A 24957-nucleotide genomic window follows, 5' to 3' on the forward strand; every position below is an offset into this window, starting at 1 on the left:
GAATTCATGCATGAAATTGAATAGAAAACTGTTATTCCGTTTTCCTTGAATTAACGAAAGATATGGTAACGTGGCACGGATTATCGGCATGACCCTGTGGGCCAACAATTTAGTTTTACTTTAGCCTAGTAATGCCCTACCTTGGTTGGCGCGCTACCCTCCGAGGGCTTTTTATGGAGGGTTTACACGTTACCCACACAATTCCTTATTTGTTGAGACTAGACATGTTTATCCTTAACCATTTGACAGCCAGGCATACTAACAATGAATTCATTGACAAGTTATGTTAGTTTTGTATGAAAATAGGTAGCACAGTGACTAACGCTGATATTTATCTGTACTATCGAAACCATTAGCGGACCACAATGTACCTCACTTATGGTGGAAAACACACTGCCTAGTTTTCCCTGGTGCACACACACACCAGTGAAAAGGTATTTGCAGAAAAATGTGAACTTTGCCTCATTATTTCCACTCTATGTGTTATGGGACTTAACACAGGACATAGTGCACAGACCCACTTTGTGCTCAGACCCTCCAGTACATACTCTAGTAAGTTCATTGGCCTGTATGAACCACACTATACCATCTCTCCTTGCCTTATAAGTACATTTTATGTAAAGATTTGTATAGCTTTGTGGTTTTTAACGTTATATCTCCAATGTGCATTCCTTTCTTGCTTTTTCAATTTTTCTCACAGTAAATTTAGTAATGACGCATCAACTTTATTCATTCATGTTTGTCTCAGATGATTCCATTAATTAAAGGTGAAAGGTTGAACAGGAACTTGTATCACATGCATACGGTACTAAGCATTTCAAAGAAAGGAAATATACAAATTCTACAAGTGAGATTGTTGTTTCATCAGTTAGAAGAGTGGTTATTCTTGTGACTTGTTTGTTTGTCAATTATTTATTAATTATCATTATTTATTGATTACTGTACTTTTTTATTCAGATTTATTTATTATTTTTATTATTTTTAGTTATTATCTATTATTATTATTATTATTATTATAATAATAGCTATTATCACTGTTATTATTATTATTATTATTATTATTATTATTATTATTATTATTATTATTATTACTCTTTTTTTCAGGTTCCAGTGGAGTATGTTGGCAAAGTGAAAGCATATGTTAACAGTCTCATTGCTGAAGATTATATCCGTCGAAACCAGCCCAACATCCTGCTGTACTCTGAAGATGAACTTTAAATATTTCAAAGCAAAATGCTGTGATTTGATTTTTTTTTTTTTTTTTTTTTTTTTTTTTTTTTACATAAAGAAGATTGTCTTATAATGGCAACAAACTAGAATGGAATTGACTGATTGTGATATTTTATAGAATCACCTCCATTACACTACAAAGAAATGGTGTCCATGATTCCCCCCTTTCTCTCTCTCTCTCTCTCTCTCTCTCTCTCTCTCTCTCTCTCTCTCTCTCTCTCTCTCTCTCTCTCTCTAGACATTTCATATGGTGTACATATGCTCATTAAGGTACATGTGCCTGTAGACCAAACATTATAGTTTTTTTTTGTAGGTGTGTTAGGGCAGGTAAAACTCCTTTTTTTTTTTTTTTTTTTTTTTTTTTTTTTTCCACCACCATCATCACTATTGTCATACCACATGATATATGCCTTGTTGTGCATAATTGATTTCTCTTTGATATTTAAGTTCATGTAGCATGATTTTGTTATTTGTGGAGTTATTTGTTATATAGCATAAGTTAGTGAATTAAATGTAGTAAACAATTACAAAATATGAATTTATGTCAATGTTAATTTATGTTAAGGACATATTGTGTTTATTATTAATACTTTTTTTAATTACTTAAATTTCTTAACTTACATATATCTATATTCTCATTTCTATTACAGCTATATATTTTTTTATGTTTATTTTGATAATGTATATCATTATCATTACTTACTTAGGAATTAATGTTTTTGCCAGCGTATGAGATGCACATTTTTCTAGGAATACACAACATGGGTCCAGTATGATTATACTTGAAAAGAAAATTATCAAAAAAACATTTATTTGTTAAAGAGGGATGTGCTTTATTTTATAGTCAGGGACAACTCATAGGCTGGTAAGTGCTGTCATTCGAGCATTTATTCTTAGTATTTTTGTACGTAACAGGTCAATGAATAACCTTCTCATTAATTTTTAAATAGAGACTTAGGAACACAAATTTTGTTATGTTTATTACTCTTGGTAAGTCCTGTCAGTGGTTCATCAATAAACTTTAAAAAAAAGCTGCTAAAATTATTTCATTTGAAGTTGTAAATACTCTTGGTATTCTCACAATCTAATTTGTGCTCTTAACAATGGAAATTACATTCTTGCTCCTGTAAGTGCACTATTTTTTTTTTTTTTGTATACTTATAATAGAATGTTGAATAGATATAGAAGTTAAACAAGAATGATATTAAAGGTGCAGAAGTGATATTGAATTTTATGATGGTTTGAAAAGGGAAAACTTTTTGACACAACTAATGCAATGTTTGTCCACACCATTTGGTATTGCCTAACAGATTTGTGCTTTTGGTTCATTATTATGTAAATGAACTCAGTTTTCCATAGTTATTGTTGTGGAAAATGGTTTCTTACTCTGGTTTGCTATTATACACCCAACCTTCTGCCATCGCACCTATTTGGTGCATCTATCTCTGCGTGATAGCCCGAAATAGCAATAACAGAAGTGAAGAACCTACGGTAATAATCCAAATTGATACTAGGATCTGCAAATTGTCATCTTTTTCGTAACATTTTGCCAAATTTCTATGCCATATGATAGTATAATAATGAAAAAAAAAATACAGTATAAAAAATCTTATCAAGAATCCTAATAACATACATTTTAAAGCATTTTCAAGCATGTTTAATGCTGTAAAGAACACAAGGATATAAGATGCACACCCATATCAACAAGTTAAATTCAGGAAAATAAAGTTTTTATTGTGTTTAAGCATATACTTTTGAAAGCAATCTAGCACCATATTACATAAGTAGAAAATCTTAATCTTTCCTGGCGCTCTTCAGTTGGTCTTGCCGTCGCCAGACACTTATAATTTTTTTTCCATAGGTGGTAGCCTTAAAGCCCTTACTGCTGCTCTATTGCTATGCTCTTTGACATAATCTACCACTTAATATAGTTTGTAGGAGATTGTATTGCTCAATCTTTTCCCTCCTGCTGCCATAATGATGAGGGTGTTGATATGTTTTGTTATGATCATGAACTTGTTACTCCTCACCGCTAGATGGCATTGAGTTAGAGCGCCAATCAACTGATATTTGTAAACATGCGTTTCAGCCTCACAGTTTAAACTGTTTTAATTTTTATGATCTTCATTTTTAGGGTGATAATATTGTTAAAGATAATAATACTACCAGCAATAAAATAATGATGCATGCCGTTAGGGTAGGTAAAAGTACTGAAAAAAAGTGTCCTATGTGCCGTCAAATACGGTGGACAATTATGAGCTAAGATGGATGGGTAGATTGGGGAGATATGTGAAGAACTATTTCTCAATAAAAGTATATAGATAAACTCAACTAGCACGTAACATCATAACCCAGGAATTTTTTAGTGACAGGTGTGCGATAGCAGTAATTTCATGTGTGATATAGACATGTGCAGCTTTTTAAGTGTGCACAATAGCAATGAAATGCAATAGCAGAAAGTGGGATAGCAGAGGGCTAAGTGAACATCAACTTTTCCAGACAAAACAAGTGAACTACCTGGCTATCAACTTTGCAGTTAAAACTCTCTCTCTCTCTCTCTCTCTCTCTCTCTCTCTCTCTCTCTCTCCATCAAAGATTTTGTGCAACAGCAAAAAAACAAAAAAAAGTCAAATTTTAAGAGAGGTGGGGGAAGGGAACACTTGCCACAACTGAGACAGGTGCAAGCTAACCTCTCAGCCCATGAGAGCAAAGCTATTTCATAGGTGCTCTGGAGTGCTAGCACATACCTTCTCCAAGCTATTCATTGTCAACTTATACCAAGAAAGTTAGCTCAGAATCTGGAAGACCAGTCATGTGGTGCCAGCACACAAGAGTGAAGACAGCAAACTACCACCCAATCTCCTTACTGTCAGTGGTGGGAAATGTGTGAGAAAATCCTCCTAGCAAGGTGTCTCGTGTCCCACCTTGAGAGCTAGCTGCTGTATAAACTGGGTATCACACTGGCCTATGGTGCACAGAATGTGGACATTGGTTCTTGGTATGACACCAAGAACATTATCACACACAAGCTATCTGTGTTCTTGTTGTGCTAGGCAAACAGCCCAACAACCAAGACCAAGACTAATCAAAATAGGATTTGTATTATTTTATTACTAATATACTGCCCAATGGAAATTATCTGTAATAACATTATGCTGTGCTGGGAAATCCTTCCAGAGCTGTGTGGCTATCTCCTCAAATATCTTCCTTTTGTATATTTTCTTTACGAATTTCTTGTCTCTGGTTCCACAGGCATTTATTTGGCTGGACTCTTTCCATCAGCAGCAACTCAGCATTTCTGCATCTCTGAAATTTTGTTCATTCAGCCAGGTCAGGTCAGATGTAGATCGGGAAGTATGGTCTTTGTTAAGAGTACAAACTAACAACATGGTACAGTATATATATCTTATCTTTTTAGATTGATTAAACATTATTTCAATATAAAAAATATTAATGTTTTTTAATTAAGATAGTAGGGGTTTTATTACATATTTCATATTTATTTTTTCTGTTAGGATAGCATATGGATATCAAACCATCCAACTTTGCCCTCACAAATCTCGGGTAAGTTCCAGCTACCTCAGGTAGATGTTCCTCATTCCAAGTATCATAGGCCAGTGTAATAGCTCCTTAACTGGAGTGATGCCCTGGACCATGGAAACCCCACGGCTGTTCTGGTATTAGATGTCTCCACCACTTTTGCCCATGTGTGGCACGCTGGCCTACTGAAGCGAGTACATGTGGTTGGAGTGGGTAATGCCCTGCTGGAGTTGCTGCGAGATTACCTACAGACGCAGGTATGGGCAGCACTCCTCCCCAGTGAAAATATACGCAGGTATTCTACAAGGCAATGTGCTAGGTTAGCTACTCTGAAATATGTACATCAGCAACATCCTGAGCCTTGCTCTGGGCACCTGTGCATATGCTGATGACATTACCCTGTCACTTCCCTTCTCTTGGAAAGAACAAGTGGGGTAACGGCTCACCTGAACACCACACTACACTGTCTGGAACACTGAAAACACAGATGGAAGGTCACCTTTGGCCTCCAAATCACACAGCTACTCATAGTGTTCAGGTTGGCTCACTATATCTGTCCCACCCTCAAATAGACACAACTGATCCCTCAGCAGGAGCTGAAGGTCCTGGGAGTCACATTTGAAAGCAAGCTGACTCACCAGGCCCACATTTTTCAACCTGCTGGGTCAGCAGCAGGGAAGCTGGCTTGCCTCAGAAGGATGTCAGGAGGATGGCAGGAGCTCCTGTACAAAGTCAAGATTCACTCCTCCCTCAAGTTCTTCTGCCTTGCCTAGCTCAAAACAATCCTCTTCCACCATCTTACTGTCCTAGATAAGATTGAGCAGAGAATTGAATGGCTGATAGGGGATGGCCATTCCGAGAAGCAAACAAGCCTGCACAGCCAGCAGCACCTTTAAGGATGTGACAGGTCTTGCCACCCTCTATGATTATACAAGGTGCAGAAATAGCTGATATCCCACCTGCAAGGGTTCCATTTGCTTCCATGCCTCAATGAGGTGCTCATTAGAGCAGTCTACACCACCCTTGACACCAAGTACTCCACAGTCTCACTCCACTGACCATCAAAGAGTTAAAGCAAAAAATACATGCAATGGAAGAATAAATATCTTGACTCAGACAAATGCTCATATGACATTTTGTTTTCTTATTATGTAAGACAAGCACTGTTCAAGGACAACAAAAATAGCTGCTGTATATAAAAGCTTACTAAAGTGCCGGTCCCCATACAGTCAACAGACCTAATTGATGTCAGGATAGGTGTTATGAGACTTCCCTCTTATGTGAGTTGAAGTCATAAGAAGGAAATACAGAAGCAGGCAGGGAGTTCCAGGGTTTACTAGAAAAAGGGATGAATGATCGAACATAATGATTAACTCTTGTATTAGAGAGCTGGAAAAAAAAAAAAAAAAAATAGGAGAAAAAAAAAGACGTGCATTGAGGCCACAAGAGAAGGGATGACATGCAATTAACAAGATCAGAAGAGCAGTTGGCATGAAAATAGCAGTAGAAGATAACAGGGGCTGCAACATTGTAGTGATGAGAAGAGGCTGAAGACAGAAGAGAATTGTTGGTAAGACGAAAAGCTATTGATTCGCCCAGTCTGTACGAATATGGTGGAACTCCCCTTTTGTATGGGAAGCATGCTCCATACATGGACACAGTGGCATTCCAAGGTGCCTCAGGGGTCCCAAGCAAATATTATATGAGGCCCTCAAGACATGCAAGTAGAGGAGAGGTGAGTTTTACTCAAGGAGCCCCTTCAGGGTATTTCAGACAGCCAAATTCATGAGGTCTACACCTTGTCGCACAGGGCTGTGTTAAATGGGTTGGAACTTGTGGGGCTCTTACTTTCTTAGGCAAGCTTGGGCCCCAAAGCAAATGCATGGTTTTGCCTGACTGTAAGGAATGCCTCTGCAGATAAGGTCCCAGTACAAAGTTAGTAGTTGTAGGGGGAGGAGGGGGATTAAAAGTTGGAGAAACGACTCAGAATAATTAACTTCATTGAAACTGTATTAGCTAGAGATGATTTTGTAAAGTTTCCAGTTTAGATTACAAGGAAAGGACAGACTGAGACTGTTAAATGTAGAAGAGGGGTTAGTTGGGTGTCAATGAAGTGAGGTAGTTGTCTGGTATGATATGTGTCACAGTAAAAGATGGAATCATGGAGGAATTGAGTTTTTGAGGCATTGAACAATACTAATTTTGTTCTGCCCTAATCAGAAACTTTAGAGAGAGCAGAAGGCAGGTGTTCAGTGACCTCCAGTATCATCTATTTTTTTCCTCCTGAAGGGTTGGTTGTCTCTGAAAAGAGGTGAAAAAAATGAAGGGTGGTATCATCACCATAGAAGTGGATAGGAAAAGAAGTTTGGTTTAGATCATTGATGAATAATAAGAAGAGAGTGGGTGACAGGACAGAACCGCAAGGAGCACCACTATTGATAAATTTAAGAAAACAGTGGCTGTCTACCACAGCAGCAACAGAACTGTCAGAGAGGAAAGTTACAGATGAAATTGCAGAGGGAAAAGGATAAAGCCATACCCCATAGGAGAGTAGTTTTTTGGAGATTAAAGCTTTGTTAATGTTTACATAAGTCTTTGTTAGTAATTCATGACACTACTACATGTCATGGTAGTATACTCGATCACTATATATGTATGCTACTACTTAATGTTTGTGAAGTTTTTCTTTCTTTTCTGACAGCTGGCTATTATTAACTTTTATTAGAGTTGCCATTATATTAACTATCAAAAGTCCATTTCATCTGAATAGCCTCTCATGTGGGTATCCCGCTAAATGAAAAAGCAGACCACCTTGCTCAGTGTGCCCTACAAGATGACACAGTGGACGCTGGCACTGAGTAGGTACACTCTGTGTTATGTTAAGAGTAGCATTAAGGACTTTGTACATAGTAGCATTAGTGATCAGTTGGAGCTTTGTTGCCATAGGGGCAGTAGCACTAGTCTTCACTATGCACGTGTCTCCCAGAGCTGTGCTTACACCTACGGGAGACACGCTGCATCACATGACAGGGTGGCAATGAGGCTCAGATTAAGCTACAAATACTTTTGGGAAGTCAGTGCTTCTCCTGGTGTGTGTTGTGTGGTGTGTGCTGCATCAAGGGACTATATCATGGAATGTCCTCTCATTGCTAAATTTAGGCCACAAGGTCAACATGACTTGTATAGGCTCATTGACCATCTCCTAGACTCAACCACTCTCAGGGATATACTCTGGGAATATCCTCAGTTTGCTCCCAGACTGTAGAATGTTTATACAATAAGGTGTGCAATATGTGTATTTATTTATTGAATTACTTGTATTCTTGTTATGTATACTGTCTAGTGTTATATTTTTTATACTTTAACCTTAAGTCTTTGTCCAGGGGGTGGGTGGCAAGGTCCATCCTCCTCCTTTGTTGTAATTATTTATTAATTCAACAATAAATGTATCAATCAATCAATCAACTATCAAAATTCAGGACATCTTCACTAACACCTGATACAATATTGGAAACATGTACATTGAATTTGAAAACTATTTATTTATCTTTGCTGCAGTAACAAGGTCACAAGGCCACAAACAATAATCCAAACTGACGCCTATATCAATGCAGGTTAAAGATAAAATATTAAAGCGCAACTTGGGGCGAGGCATGCGACTAAGCCCTAAGGGAAGGCTAGGGGCATCGACTCCACCCCTCCCGGCAACCTGTTGTCCTTCGTCTTTGTGCCTTCTTGAGGAAGACTGGCCAACTACCATGCCTGTGATACCCACACAGGACTATCCTAGGGCTCATAAGGATCCATAGATCTTTGCGGCCTTAACACCACCAATGACAAAGCAAGCCACAGCAGTTGTTGCCTTTGTGGCAAAAGCAAGAAAAGGCATATATATTGTTAGTTACGAACCGCCGCCCACACAGCACAGCTACTTGTTACGAAGCGGTGTCCACACCGCACAACAGCAGGGCCACCCACACCCGCATCCACTGGGCAAGGCAGGGCACCCAAAGGTACTTACTTCAGCTTCCAACGCCGCAACCGTAAATTACTTACTCTCAGCAACGACCAGGACAGCGTGCAGGACTTAGGGCGGCACCGGGATAAATTGACGAGGGTCCGTGACTAGCAAGGGATGCGAGGCACACAACTCACAGACAGGCACTCACTCAGACAGGCAGGACTGCCAGGAAACACGTAGTACAGCTTCTTACCTTTACTTAGTAGTAACAATACATCAGCAACTCCCAGTTAGTACAGGGTGGGGCAAATCAAATGCCCGAATTTTGATAGGCTATTAGGAAAAGTAAAACAATACTTACATAATTATTTGTTGTTTTATTCGAATCAGTATACAATGCCGTTTGTGTGATCACATTTTTGAAGATGGCATCGGGAAGAGGGTGGCCATCTGTAGCGATGCACTGTTGAAGGCGATGTCTGAAGTTTTCGGCTGCTCTTCGGCACATCTCAAGGGGTATTGCAGCGATTTCCTCCCGAATTCGCATCTTCAATTCTTCCAAATTGTGTGGCCGACTTCTGAACACTTTCTCCTTGAGATATCCCCACAGGAAAAAGTCGCAAATGCTCAAATCAGGTGAGCGTGGGGGCCACTCAACATCACCCCTCCGAGAGACAAGGCAGTTACAAGTGAAGTCCCGGGTAGAAGTGAAGTCTTTTTCAAACCTATCGTACTGCACCACTCAGTAGGGTCTGAGAGCCCGTGACGTGTGGAGGGTGATGTTATTAGTCTAAAACAGAGCAGAATGGCTGTGAATACATATGCGGGCTGCCGACCATGATGATATTAATGAAAAGAGTAAGGAGAGGAAACTGAGGAGATGCGAATATAAGCAATAATAACGCACTTAGGTCGAGTACTGGATATATATATATATATATATATATATATATATATATATATATATATATATATATATATATATATATATATATATATATATATATATATATATATATAGGCGTTTTCAGTAGCGGCGCGGCTGGGGGCAAACGGAGTCAAACGGAGGCCAGTTTTCGCAAACGCCTTTCCAAAGCGTTTGCTCTCAGAATCAGAATCAGAATTAAAAAAAGAAAAGATGGGGAGGGGGAAGTGGGGACAGAAGAAGAATAGATGGGTGATAAGAAGGGAGCTTCAGTAAGAGGATAAAGTCACTGGGGCTTGACCCAGGCGCAAGATGGACTTCTGTGATGACTGGGCGTTTGGTCTATTGTATGTTTCTTTATAGAAGAGATGGACGCGGCAAGGGAGGCCGGCACCAGACCAGGGGGAGCCAAGCAGAGCGCATTAGTACCGAGCACGCAAGAGCATAGGACCGCCAATGCCACGGACGAGGGCGCCGCACCCACACGGAAGTGGCGGCCAAACCGTCTCGTTTCATTGCAAACAACAAACACCGTGAAGCAGGAAGAGTGAAGTACGTGATACTAGTAGGGGAAAGGATGACATATAGAGAGGATGGGGTGAGAAGTACTTCCGTATAGCGGAGGGACCTACAGTTTTACGTGGGTTCCGAACCACGGATAGTAGTAGAATTGGTGATTTGGGGTTGTAGGATATGGTTTATCTTTACTAGCGAGGTTGGTGAGGGGGTATATGAATATTTTATTTGTGATTAAATGAGTGTGATGAGTGGATATTGGTGTTTGGTGGTGTCCGCCGGGAGTGGTCCGGTCCTGGAGTATCACCCTGTTCAGGGGAGATCAACCTGCTATGGATATAAGAAAAGGATTAAAAGGGTCAATTGGATGGAGATGGTTTGACGGAGATGGTATGTTTGTGAGGGTGGATGACGTGACGGCGAGATGACCGAACAGTTCCCCGTCCTCTGTGGAGGTGATGAAAATGTTCCCGCGTTTTGTGCGTTCACAGTATCTTCCATCAGTACTGGCCGCTCCGCAGTAACAGACACAGGGGGTGCCACTACCGGAACGTCATGCAGACGGCCGGAGGCCCCATGCCGTGCCGTCACTGGGAGGGGAGCGGTTATGCTGTCCCCGACCCTTGGAGGTGGTCCGGTGCCCCCTTAAAGCCTAGGCTGCGAGACGGAAAAATAATGCATAAAAACAAAACAGATGAATACAAAGCCATAAGACAAAAAATATGAAAACACCACTAGGCGTTGGCACGCGAGCCCACTCCCGTAGGAAGGGGCATGTGATGGGGGTGTGGGTGATGCCACTCTGACACCTGGAGTGGTACTGTTAGTAATGAAGATAAGTGAGAGGAAGAGTGTGAATGGAAGTGAAAGGAGGATGGATAGAAAGAAAAAGGTGTGTTAGTGAAAAAGTGAAAGGGAGGATGGATAAGAGTAGGAGTTAGTTAGTAAGAGGGAGTGAAAGAAAAGTGAGATGGAGGATGAATGAGGGGAAGAGGAGTCCGTTATCTGTAGATGGGATCAGGAGGTTCATCTGTGGGGTCAAGGAGGGTGGTGTGGGGTAGACGTCTGTGTGGTCGGGAAAGGTTTTTCAGGAAGCTGTATGTGTCTGTGTGTCTGTCTGGGAACGTGTTTAGTTGTTTGTTTATTCTGTTGTAGAGTGTGATGTTTAGTGGTAGGATGTTGGACTCCTCATGAAGAGATGAAGAGGTCCGGAAATCGAACCACTTCGTTCGAAGTGCGAAACGAACTGCTCGGTTCTGGACCTTTTGTAGTTTTAGAAGATTGGAAGGGGCTGAGAGAGACAAGGCAAGAGGGCAGTATGTTATTAGAGGAAGAATAAAAGCTTTATAGAGGTGAAGTTTCAGCTTAGAAGTACTGTCGCGAAAACGTTCCAAGTTGCTCAGGGCCCCTGAGGCAATGGCGACTTTTTTTTACCTATATGGATATTAAATCTAAGGTATTTATCGATGGTGAGGCCAAGGACAGTGTTGACTTTGCTTATTGGGATGGGTACAGGGTTTGGAAAGTCTTTATTAAGTGAAATTTGGCAGGGCTGTTTGGATTTGTTGTTAAAGTATGTAACCTTAGATTTTTCAGGATGAGAGTGGATGCGCCATTCTAGCTCCCATAAGCTTGTGGTTGTTAACTCTTCTTGAATTTTGTCAGTAAGGCGATCTAACGTCCTGGCGCGCGCCAATTGTGTTACATCGTCTGCATATTGAATTGTTAAGGAATCATTGTGGATGGGACGGGGTAGGTCGGCGGTATACATGTTGTAGAGGGTAGGAGAGAGTACGGAGCCTTGTGGGACTCCGGCCTGTGGGGAGAAGTAAGCGGAGAAGACGTCCAGGTGTCTGATTCTAGTTTCTCGCTCGTCCAAGAAACTGCACAGGATTTTTTGGGTTAAGGGGGGCAGGTCAAAGTTATTGCAAATTTTGTATTTCAATCCTGTGCGCCAGACTGTATCGAAAGCTTTTTTGACGTCTTTTGTCACTAGTGCAGATTTATAAAAGGACGAGTTTCCATCTAAATACGTGATAATACTATTAAGGGCGTCTTCGGTTGAAGCATTACTTCGAAAGCCGAATTGCTGGGGACCCAGCATTTCGTTGTTTTCGAGGTATGATCTTAATCTTTGATTAATTAACCGCTCGAAAGATTTACCGAGTATTTCCAGCAAGCTTATGGGGCGATAATTTTCAGGGAGATGTAGATTTTTGCCGGGCTTCGGGATGAGTGTTATGTTTGAAATTTTGAATGGTTTTGAATGCTCTCGTTTGGCAAACGCTTTTTAGCCAATCAGCGTTGAGCAACCCCATCAACTTCATGGAATGAGATCAAGAAGGAGTTATATTTCGAATAAAACTGAGTAGTTAGACATATGTTAGGCCATAGAAGTGGGTACTGTAGATGTAGATTTACATTTACATATTGTGCGGCATACTGGAGAGAACTGATATAAAAAATACGGCGTGAAATAAACTAAGGAGCTTGTAGGAGCTGGTGACATGTCGCATCTATCCGTCCTTGTTGTGGGTGTTGTCCGATTCCATTCTTCTAGTCGTGACTTCGATACAATAATGGAGTTACTTTTCTATTATTAGGTGAAAAAATGATAATATTTTTGCAAATCCTTATATCATAAAGTAATGAATGATGGTAAAAATAGATTATCTGCTAATTATTGACGTAATTCAATTATATAGGCGTCAGAAAACCGCAGCCATACAATGGAACACCTTCAAAACAAGCCCACGTAGATCAAACAACTTCCAGGACTGAAGACCTGTTGTTTTTTATGAGTATTGCGCTGCTCGGCCCTCGGCATATACAAATGATGAAACACTAGTGACCTATGATACTCCCCATCAAAGAATAAATCTCCAAACTCTTCCACTATGCTGCTGTGTTTACGTCTTGACCACAGTGATGGCTCAGGCGACTGATGTGTACGATAATTTCTCCCAGAGATTGAGATCACAGTGACACGGTCGTCTGGCACCACCGATGGTGTCCTCAGCACTGTCCTGTTCAGCGTACATGTTTGGCCTTGCGTTGACGCTACTGAAAACGCCTTATATATATATATATATATATATATATATATATATATATATATATATATATATATATATATATATATATATATATTTATTGTTACGTTCACCGGTTAAACGGGTAAGATTGGCATCGGGGAGCCGGTGAACAATAACAATAAAAAAAAACACTGCAGGTTCAACTGGTGAGGAAATGCAAAGGGGCACTTTAAAAAGCTATTTTAATAACCCATAATGAAACTGACATACACATAGATATAACATGAAACATGAAACTGACATACACAGATATATAACATGAAACACAGGAAAATGACATACACATATACATATAACACATAAATAAATATAAAGAACCCAACTTAATACCTAACAATAATACTAATTCTATATGGAAGCAATGTGGAAAAAACAGACGAGGGGAAGTGATACTTATGAAGTGTCGCAGTGGTGAAGTGCTGGGTGAGGGTTGATCCCACAGTAGTCCAAGAGGCGTTGTGTTCACTGGTTGAGGCCTGGACCTCGACTGACATTCCAGAAAGCCGAGCTTGCTTTAACACTTCCGCTGGAGTCGAATGGGGCCACGTTGAATCCAACTTCGGGACAGTAGCGGGGCTTCATGAGACGGTGACGTGGAGGGTTCATGAGACGGTGGCGTGGAAGATTCACGAGACGGTGACGTGGAAGGGGAGGTGGAGAGGTGGCGAACGAGGTAACAAGCGGAGGAGGTGATGGTAGTGGAGTATGTTATGGGCGGGTCGTAATATTTCCTCCCCCCTAAGACCTCCGTAATGGCTCATGAAGGAGGTGAGACGGGAGATCTTGATAAGGCGTCGGCGATGATGTTGATATGGTGGACTTCCAAGTTGAAGGGTTGAGTTAACAAGGCCCACCTAAGAATGCGTTGGTTTCGGTTCTTCATGGCGTGAAGGAAGGCCAGAGGGTTGTGATCGGTGAAGACCTTCGTAGTTTGAGGACCAGGATGAAGGTAGCACTCAAAACGTTGGAGCGCCAGGACGAGTGCCAGAGCCTCCTTCTCGATGGTGGAGTAGTTGAGTTGGTGTTTCTTCAGCTTGGTGGAGTGATAGGCGATGGGATGGAGGATGCCGCTTGTGGGGTCCGCTTGAAGGAGGACAGCACCCACTCCAACTCTACTCGCGTCCACTTGTAGATGGAAGGGGCGGGAGTGATCTGGCGTCCAGACCACCGGTTCCGAGGAGAGAACGCCTTGAGATGTTGGAAGGCTTGGTCACAGGTCGGGGTCCAGTGGAAGGGGACGGAAGTGCTGATAAGGTCCGTCAGGGGGGCGGCCAGGGTGGAGAAGTTCCTACAGAATCGTCTGTAGAAACCAGCCATCCCCAAGAACCTCATGAGAGCTTTCCTGGTGGTAGGGACAGGAAGCCAAGGATGGCCTCCACGTTGGCTCTCTTGGGGCGAACCTTGCCGTTCCCCACCACATGTCCCAGGTAGACCACCGTAGACTTCCCGAAGGTGGACTTGGCCAGGTTGATTGTAAGCCCGGCTTCCTGCAACCGACCCATCAGCCTCCGAAGACGGGTCAGATGTGTCACCCAGTCGTCCGAAGTCACCACCAGGTCGTCCAGATAGGCAGATGTTCCCTCCAAGTCCTGGGTGATGTAATTTATAGCCCTCTGGAAGGTGGCGGGAGCATTAGACAAGCCGAAGGGCATCACTGTGTATTGGTATAGTCCGAAGGGGGTGATGAAGGCGGATATTATTCGGGCCTCGTCCGAGAGGGAATCTGGTAGTAACCTTTAAGTAAGTCTATAGTGGTTACAAATTTGGCTACTCCTATACTATCTATAAGGTCCTCTATCAAGGGCAATGGGTAGGAGTCTGGCACCGTCACTTTATTTAATTTCCTGTAGTCGGTGCAAAATCGACTACTACCATCTGGCTTAGATGTTAACAGGCAGGGAGAAGCCCAGGGGATATACTAGGTTCTGCAAGGTGATGACAGAGCAGATAGTCTACCTCTTTTTCATCAAGTCTCTTTTAATGGGTGAAATGCGATAGGCTGGTTGTCTTATAGGCTTGATGTCATTAGATATTAATGTTATATCATGTTGGATAGTATTACAAAGTCCTGGAAGGTCACCTGTGATTTCTGAAAAGTCTAGCAATAACTTTTAAGATCAGACTGTTGTGAAGGTGTTAAGGAAAGAAACACCTCATCAAGGTTGGACATGATTTGGCTGTTTGAGGGGCGTCCTTTAGGTGACGAGAAGAGGAATTCGATGTCGGACTCTTCCTCGGGGGGCACAGGACCAGACTCCTTCCCTACCAGACATACAGGTACAGTGCGAGACAAGTCGTCCTCTGGTTCTCTGGAGTGGTAAGGTTTCATTAGATTAATATGAACTAGTTGGGAATCCTTACGACGGTCAGGAGTGTGGACCACATAATTTAATGGACTTAGTTTTTGAGCCACAACATAAGGTCCCATGAACTTACTGTGAAGAGCATTGCCTGGAGTGGGGAGAAAAAGTAAAACCTTGTCTCCTGGTTTGAAACTTCTCATGACAGATTTGGGAAGAGAATTTTGTTGCATTTTAGTTTGAGATTTGAGGAAGTTTGATTTAGCAAAAGATCTGACTTCACTGATTTTATTCTTAAGGTTACTGATGTAGTCAGACACACTGGGGCTTGAAGGAGTATTTTGAGTAAACCATTGATCCTTTAATATTTTGAGAGGCCCCCTGATCTGTCTACCATAGAGTAATTCAAAAGGGAGTAACCTAAAGAATCTTGAGGAGATTCTCTTAAAGCGAAGAGAAGGAAAGAGATACTTTCATCCCAGTCTCCTTGATGCTCCAAGCAATACTTCTTCATCATGGATTTTAATGTTTGGTGAAACCGCTCCAGACAGCCTTGGGATTGGGGTGGTAAGCCGAGGAGGTTACATGGTCGATGTTTAGCTCATTCACTATCTGTTGGAAAAAATTGCTAGTGAAATTGCTACCCTTGTCAGACTGAATTTGTTTTGGAATTCCTACCGAGGTGAAAAAATGTATTAGATGTTTTACAATGGTCTTTGATGTGATGTTCTTAAGAGGAATGCTTCAGGGTACCTGGTAGTGGGATCCATGAGGGTTAACAAATACTGATTCCCTCGTTTGGTTTTGGGTAAGGGCCCTACGCAGTCTAGAACGATCTTTTCGAAGGGCTCCGTCTGAACTGGAATAGGCGTCAGAGGAGCTGGCACAAGGCGTTCGTTAGGCTTACCCACAATTTGACATATGTGACATGTTTTACATAGTGTGACACATCCTTTTCATTCCTGGCCAAAAAAATGTTGAAGAGCCTTCTTGTAGGTTTTTGGATGCCTAGATGACCTGACAATCCATCATGAGCTAGTTCTATAATGGCTGGTCTTACAGACAAGGGATGACAACTTGATGTGTTTCTGACCAGGTGTCTAGTTGTTTCAGTTCAGGAGGTCTGTAGGCACGCATCAGGACTCCTTCCTGATAATAAAAACAAGGCAATTTAGACATATCCTTTGTCTCACTGGCAACATGTCTGATCTTAGCCAAAGTGAGATCCTGTTCCTGAGCATTAATCAAATTCTCCTTTGAAATGATGTTATTATACAAGTTGTCAGTAGAGGCAATCATTGGTGGAGGAGGTGGTGAAAGGGCAGGGGACTTGGACTGAGACCTGGTGACTGCACACACTGGGAAGAAGTGAGGGGATGTTTCGTCCAGGGTCTTAGTGGGACTTTCTGTTAAGGGAGAATCAAGAACAATTAAGTTTGGAACAGCCAAGTTACCCGCAAGATCATTACCCAGTACAAGATGTACCCCTGGTACTGGCAGTTCACCAGGTTTAATGGCTACCACAACCTCTCCTGAAATGAACGGGCACTGTAAGCTAATATTAGCCAAGGGATAGGAGAGCTGTGATTCGAGACCTGTAAGGATCACCTTCTCCCCAGTGAAAGCCTGTTTGATGTTAGGGATGACATCTTCCCTTAAGATGGATTGGGCAGCACCTGTATCACGCAGAACCTTGACATTTATTGCCTTGTCTTTACCATCAGTCAGGGACACTTTACCTTGATACATGTACGAGTCATAAAGTTCTAGAGGAGAGTTGACAGGGTTAGCTAGGGCCACTGGTTTCTTGTTCTCAAATGTGTTAGGTTTAGGGGCCACAAAAGAAAGTTGACGTTGAGAGGCCTTGCAATTTGGGTGTCTACATTTCTGGATCGTGTGTCCTGGTTTCTTACAGTATGTACACCAGGGGGAATTATATGCATTTGGCGAGAATCCGGTCGGCTTACCACCCGCGCCCCAAAACCTTCCCCAAAGGAGGACCTAACATTAGATAGTGAACCACGACCTCTACTACCCAGGGATCCCATCAACAAAGCAAACGCATCAGCCACTTTAGCGGCAGACATAAGATCACTCTCTCCCCGTTCTTCCACATGCCTCAGAATATTAAAGGGTAACTTGTTCTTCCATTCTTCCAGGACCATTAGATTGAGCAACTCCGAAAAGGTGGTAATGTTAAGGGCGGCTAACCATTTCTTAAATTGTCTTAGTTTCTCACTAGCAAATTCAACATAGGTGTGAGAGTCTGGTTTCACATACTTTCGAACTGTTGTCTGTATCCATCAGAAGTGATAGAGTAGGCGTCTAGAATGTTACCTTTGATCTCTTCATATTCTACCTCATCACTAAGGCCGTTGTATACCCTATAAGCTTTTCCTACTAGCTTAGGGACAAGGAGAGACACCCACTGATCCTTGGGCCATTTATTCCTATTAGCAATGCTCTCAAAAGCGCGAAATGACCCGTCAACATCAGATTCATCAAAAGGGGAACTAGCGAAGCAGCTGTAGCGGGATTAAAGCTTGCTAACTTTTTCTTTATATCTATTTCTTCCCCTCTAAACTTAGCGTCATTTCGTAGGGCTAACTCCTGAATTTCTGACTCTTTCTCCTGCCTTTTAAGTTGTAACTGAAATTCTCTCTTTATCTTCTTTTTCTGCCTGTAGTTGCATTTCTTTCGCTTCTTTTCCTGCCTGTAGTTGCATTTCTTTCGCTTCTTTTTCTGTCTGTAGTTGCATTTCTTTCGCTTCTTTTTCTGCCTGTAGTTGCATTTGTTTTTCATGCATCCGGTATTCTAGTTTAAGCTTCTCAATTTCCCACTGACTTATCCTACTCTTATCCTGTTCTTCCTGGGGACTGTGTATTATAGTCCTCGTAGAGGCTGACATGGGAGTTAACTCTTCTATGGCATTTCCTAGCAACTGACCTTCTTGCACTAGATGTTCAACAACTACATTCTTAATGACCTCTTTAGTCATCTGAGACGTGATGGGAACATCAAAATGTTTAGCGATGGTCTTCCATTGGTCCTTTTTTATATTAGCACCTTTAAGTTGTTCCAGAGAAGGGTCAGCACAAAAATCTTCAACGTTAAACTGAGCGGAAGCCATATTAAATAGATGTTAAACAAACAACAACAAAAAAAATGATAAGCGAATTACTTAAGTGAGGAACTTGGCAGAGTGATAACACTGTCGCTCAGCTCAGTTAGGTCTGGAAGTCTCTGAAGGATTCTATTACTGGAACGCGTACAGCAGTCATGTCTACTCCTCCAGCCAAACGCAAAAGGCATATTCGCAGAAATACACAGAAAAATGGGAAAGTGACCCATTGTTTCAAAGTTGGCTGACAAAGAGTGACAAGGGACCTTTGTATTACCACTGTAAATTGTGTAACTCTGACGGAAAGGCGGGCAAGTCAGAAATAGAAAAGCATGCTGCTGGAGCAAAACATATTAAGATAGTTGAAAGTGCAAAGCGCACAGTTAGTGTACTTGATATGCCTAGTGTTAGTGGAAAAAGGCATGCTGAAAAACAAGTGAAAGAAGCAGAGATACGGTTGGCTGCAGTAGTGAGCGAGCTAAATCTTCCATTCTCATCTGCAGATAAACTTGTTCCCGCTATCCATGTCCAGACTCAGATGTCGCAAAAAAATTGAAGTGCGGTAAAACTAAATGTGCAGCCATCGTGAAAAATGTCCTTGGTCGAAAGGAATGTGACGAGTTATTAGTACATCTTGGAGAAAATTGTTTCTCTCTAATGGTGGATGAGTCAACAGACAGGGGCTGCGTAAAACATCTTGCACTTGTTGTACGAGTTGCCACTCAGGAAAGCATTTAGGATTCATTTTTAGCCTTAGTTCCCTTAGAAAGTGCCAGTGCTGAAAGCCTCTATGAATGTGTCAAGAGTGTGTTTAATGGTGCAAATATCCCTTACAAACAAAACATTATAGGATTTGCTGCGGATGGGGCCAGTGTGATGATGGGAGCTCGCCATTCACTCTCAAAATTGCTAAAGGATGATATACCCAATTTATTTATAATGAAATGTGTATACCACTCCTTTCATTTGTGTGCATCTAAAGCCTGCAACAAGTTGCCAAGCTGGCTTGAGGATATGATCCGTGATGTCTACAACTACTTCTTGTCACCAAAGCAGACAGCAGCCTTTAAGGATTTCCAAGAATTTGCTAATGTGAAGCCTCACAACCTATTACATCCCTGTCAAACTAGATGGTTATCATTGCATAGCGCTGTAAAACGGTTACTTGAACAGCTTCCAGCACTTCAGCTATTTTTCACACAAGCAGCCTTGGAAGATCGGGTCATAGCAGCTAACACCATTCTTCAGAGACTTCGTGACCCATTCAGTAAGCTTTACTTAGAATTTCTTGATTTTGTCTTATCCTTCTTTAATGACTTAAACAAAGAGATGCAAAGTGAGAATCCAAAGATTTATGCATTGCACACTAGAGTCTCTGCTGTCTTCCATACCATTCCTGAGTTGTACATGAAGCCAAGTGTCTTAGAATCAACACCATTATCAGCTGTCAGGGTAAAAGACCCAAACAATTTCGTTAAATTGGAAGAGCTATATCTTGGAGGACGAGTAACTGCATCCCTTCAGAAATACCAAAACCTTGTCAAGCAGCAACTGGACACGTTCAAGTTGAGATGTCTGGACTTTTACATAGAAGGAGCCTCTCAAATTTTGCAAAGGTTTAATCTCAGTGATTCTGTATTTACAAATCTCAAGGCTCTAGATCCACAAAGTGTACTGATGAAGACAATTCCCTCTGTTGCCCCCCTAGCTGCTCAGTTTCCTAACTTGGTGTCTGAAAATAACTTAAATGAGATAGACGGTGAATGGCGTTTACTGAAAAACACTGAACTGAATGTAGAACCTGATATTAATGTATACAAGTTCTGGCAAAAGGTTGGAGACTTGAAAAAAGGTGATGATTCCCCATTATTTCCACTACTAGGAAATTTCATGAAAAAACTGTTGTGTCTTCCTCACTCTAGTGCAAGTGTTGAAAGGGTGTTTTCTCAAGTGAATTTAATGAAGACCAAAGTTCGTAATTCACTGAACACAGAATCGCTAAATGGAATGCTTCATGCAAGGAAATTTTTTGAAAATTCATCAACTCACAGTTTCAAAGTTACACCGGGGCACCTTGGAACTTATGACAGCTGACATCTACAAAACTTCAGATCTACAGGAATAGCAATCATTCTAGGTAGGTAACAATGAAGGTTAACTATGTTTACATCATAGTACTGATTATATATTCGTGTGTGTGTGTGTGTGTGTGTATTGCTGCGACCCTCCTTCAGCTTCTTCTTCGGGGCGTGTGTGTCAGGGAGAAGGACTTTACCTGGGTGGCGCGGCGCGGCTGGGGTGGAGCAGCGGGCAGATAGCTCTCTCAGGCCTGGCTGTCTGCTTCTATAGCACCCACTCTCACTCAGCTCAGTCACACAGAGTGAGGAGAAGGAAACACTTCTTCCTTATTTCTCTATATTACAGCAACTATACACGAGTCACCGGGAACAGGTGGCGGCGGCACACAGGACGGGGCAGGGGGCGGCAACAAAGTACGAGTAACACTTTGTTAGTTCGTCAGGCACTTCACTGTCTCCGTCTCTCGTTCACTCTCTGACTGCTCCCCAGAGTACGACTTGTTCCTTCGAGGTCTCTTGCTACACTCCTGTCCTCTGTCCTCGTCGGTGCCACACAGTGCCCCACAGACCACGCCTCCTGTGCCGTCGCACCTGCCAGGCAATGTCCTTACGAGTCTATTTCAGCTTATTAGGTAACGCTATCTACCTTAACCGCTAATTAGCAATATATCCCTGATAATGCTGGCTACAAGCAATTCACACATGCATGCCTTATTTACACGGTACCGTATGACAATCATCCCAGGGCTGGCCAGTGCCCTCACCCATACACACACACACACTCTTATCTCCCCGTGACCTCCGGGGTCACATCTCCTCCGTCATGGAGGCCTAGCTCAGCGTCCCTTCCATTAAGGTGTGACAGTTTCATAAACACGAGCAACCAACACCTCGCTCACCCTTTAGCTAAAGTCTGCACATATGTACTCATATGTACTACCCATATGTACTCTCTTATGACGCTGCTCCACACTCACACAGGCACACGTACTTATCTGGGAGGCTGCTGCAATACACCTTCGCAATATATATATATATATATATATATATATATATATATATATATATATATATATATATATATATATATATATATTGTTGCGAAGGTGTATATATATATATATATATATATATATATATATATATATATATATATATATATATATATATATATATATATATATATATTTGTATAGCCAGGAGGATATTTTCTTGTAGGCAGACGAGGTTGAAAGCTATAGAGCATTCTCCTTTGTTTAACTTTTTGTGTACGGTTTCTATGTGCCGTACTGTGTTTCTGTCTTTTTCTCTTAGTTGGTGAAGCAGTTGGCTAAAGGTCAGCGACGTTTCGGAGATATCTCTCTCCATCTTCAGGCTGAAGATTCGATTCAGAAGCCTGGATTCCAAGATAAAACTCCGTCTCATCAAGGCCCTGGTGATACCTGTGTTGATGTACCCACCAATCCCCATGCACGCCCTCAGCAAGAAATCCATCAGCCGTCTCCAAAAAGTACAGAACAGTGCCTTACGCTTCGCCCTCAACACCCGCTGGGACGACTTTAGAACAACCGAATCACTCCACGAGGAGGCCTCCATACAGGCAATCAACGTCCGGCTCACCGACCTCGCCTCTTCTATCTGGCAACGGATGGCAGACGAAGGATGGGACCAGTTCAGCCACCTACAGGATCTCCATGACGCAGCACCAGACCGCCAGCACACATGGTTCCCAAGAAGTCTCTTGGCTCTGGAGATGAACCCAAATCCTGCACCTAAATACAGTTAAGTAAAACAATCCCACAAAGTGACAACCACCACTGAGACACATTAACAGACCACAACCCTTAGGACAACACACTGCAGTCACCTTTCACTCTTCCCCACAGAAACCCCTGGACCGCCGCACGCCTGAGCAATGGATGGGTCGCGATACCTGCGAGATGACGTGGACCAGGACTGATGTTGGAGGCAGCCCCCACCCCAACCCGGCACCGCTCCGGAGGGCTGGAAGGCACTGCACCACACCGACGGCCACCCACCGCAGCGCCCCATCAGACGGGACGTGCCGGCGGCGCTGACGGACAAAGCACCAGCGACCCAACGTGGACCGGGACTGATGGAGGAGGCAGCCCCCACCCCAACCCGGCCAGCTCCGGAGGGCTGGAGGGCACTGCACCACACCGAAGGACACGTCGCTGCGGTCGCTCGTCACCCGGGGCATCCCCGGACCAGCGCTGCCAGGCCTGGCCGCGGCACTAGCGCTAAGTGAACCGGGTCTGATGTAGGAGGCAGCCTCCACCCCAATCCGGCCAGCTCCGGAGGGCTGGAAGGCACTGCACCGCACCGAGGGTCTCCAAGCTGCTACCGTGAGCCGCACAGGACGGGCTGTGACAAGGAGGAAGAAAGTGCTGACCGCAGTCAGACTTACACAAAGTGAACGATAAACAAAGTGACTAACGAACATGACAAGACAAATCTCTAAAGTGCCGCAGACAACAAACACACACATCATTTGTACAGATTCATCAACATATATACCTAATTCTCACTAATATAATTAACTAACTAACCTTTTTAAGCTGTTTACAATTATGTATATTATTATGTGACACTAATATATTTAACAAACTAACCTTTTCATACGTGTAATTAAGCTGTTTACATTATGTATATTATTAAGTGATACTTGTAACCCCCCATATCTCAATCGCATCTCCCACAGCAGTGTGGGTGGTTTTCCCCCGGGCTCTCCGGTTTCCACCCAGCACTCAGCACTGCCCTGTGACGCTCATCACTTTACCACAGCAAGCCGGACCGCCCGGCTACTTTCCTTCTCTTACTTTTTTTTTCTATTTTTCACCTTCTATCTCTTCCAGTGTATCTCTAGCGAGGAGATACACCATCCCCATCTTCTGTATATATAACTTTCTGTAAATAAACTAAACTAAAACAACCACAGCCTGAAGATGGAGAGAGATAACTCCGAAACGTCGCTGACCTTTAGCCAACTGCTTCACCAACTAAGAGAAAAAGACAGAAACACAGTACGGCACATAGAAACCGTACACAAAAAGTTAAACAAAGGAGAATGCTATAGCTTTCAACCTCGTCTGCCTACAAGAATATATATATATATATATATATATATATATATATATATATATATATATATATATATATATATATATATATATTGTTGCGAAGGTGTATTGCAGCAGCCTCCCAGATAAGTACGTGTGCCTGTGTGAGTGTGGAGCAGCGTCATAAGAGAGTACATATGAGTACATATGTGCAGACTTTAGCTTTGGCTCTCCGCTGCACGCCTTCTACAGCCTCTATATTTTTTACCAGGTGAGGACACCACACCTGATTCGCATATTCCAGATGTGGCCTCACCAAAGCAGTGTACAAGGGCTTGATGACTGCAGGCTCTAGATGAACAAATGTTCTTATTAGACCTATTCTATTTGCTTTATCAATCTTCTCTGCAAGGTGGGTGGAGAATTTCAGCCTGTCATCTATTACTACTCCAATGTCCTTTTCCATCCTGGTCTTTTCAATGTCTCTGTACATAGAGTAGCCTCTATCGTCCACATTGGATTTACCTATGTGCATGTACCTACTTTTCTCTGGGTGGAAATTTAGTAGCCATTTTTCGGTCCATTTTCTGAGCCCGTCCAGATCCTCCTGTAGCTTGTCACAGTCTTCTAAGTCCTTTATCCTCCTGAACACCTTTGTGTCATCTGCATACAGGAAAACCTCACTTCCGTGCTCTATTGCTTCCGGCAGGTCATTGATGAACAGAACAAACAACAGAGGACCCAACACTGAGCCCTGTGGAACACCACTGCATACCTCCTTCCACTCCAATGCCACTCCATTCGCCATTACTCTTTGTCTTCTTCCCATTAAAAATTTCCCAATTCAAGTCAGCAAAATTCCTGCGATATTGTAGCTGGCCACCTTTTCCATCAGACGCTTGTGAGGAACACGGTTAAAGTGTAATCAGAATGTATATAAAAGATGGTATAAATGTCCATTAAGGGTGAAGAATGAATTGTGGAGTGATGGAGATGGTGAAGTACAGCACACTGAGATGGTTAGGACATTTGGATAGAATGGGTGAGTGAATTGACAAAAAGGATATACAAGAGTGCTGGAGTATGTAAGAGAGAGATAGAGGATGTGAGG

General features: G+C 42.3%; 1 protein-coding gene across 2 annotated transcripts in view; it reads left to right on the forward strand.

Moving 5' to 3' along the window:
- LOC123500088 (cellular tumor antigen p53-like) overlaps window positions 1-2197 on the forward strand; it is a 38708-nt gene extending 36511 nt beyond the window's left edge. For both annotated transcript variants that reach the window (XM_045248737.1, XM_045248738.1), the window contains exon 8: window positions 1105-2197. In XM_045248737.1, coding sequence (XP_045104672.1) covers window positions 1105-1218 — 114 coding nt within the window. In that variant the 3' untranslated portion in view covers window positions 1219-2197. The remainder of the gene's footprint in view (window positions 1-1104) is intronic.
- Window positions 2198-24957: the final 22760 nt, after the last annotated feature.

The sequence above is a fragment of the Portunus trituberculatus genome, chromosome 50, assembly GCF_017591435.1.
Source record: "Portunus trituberculatus isolate SZX2019 chromosome 50, ASM1759143v1, whole genome shotgun sequence".
Lineage (NCBI taxonomy): Eukaryota > Metazoa > Arthropoda > Malacostraca > Decapoda > Portunidae > Portunus > Portunus trituberculatus.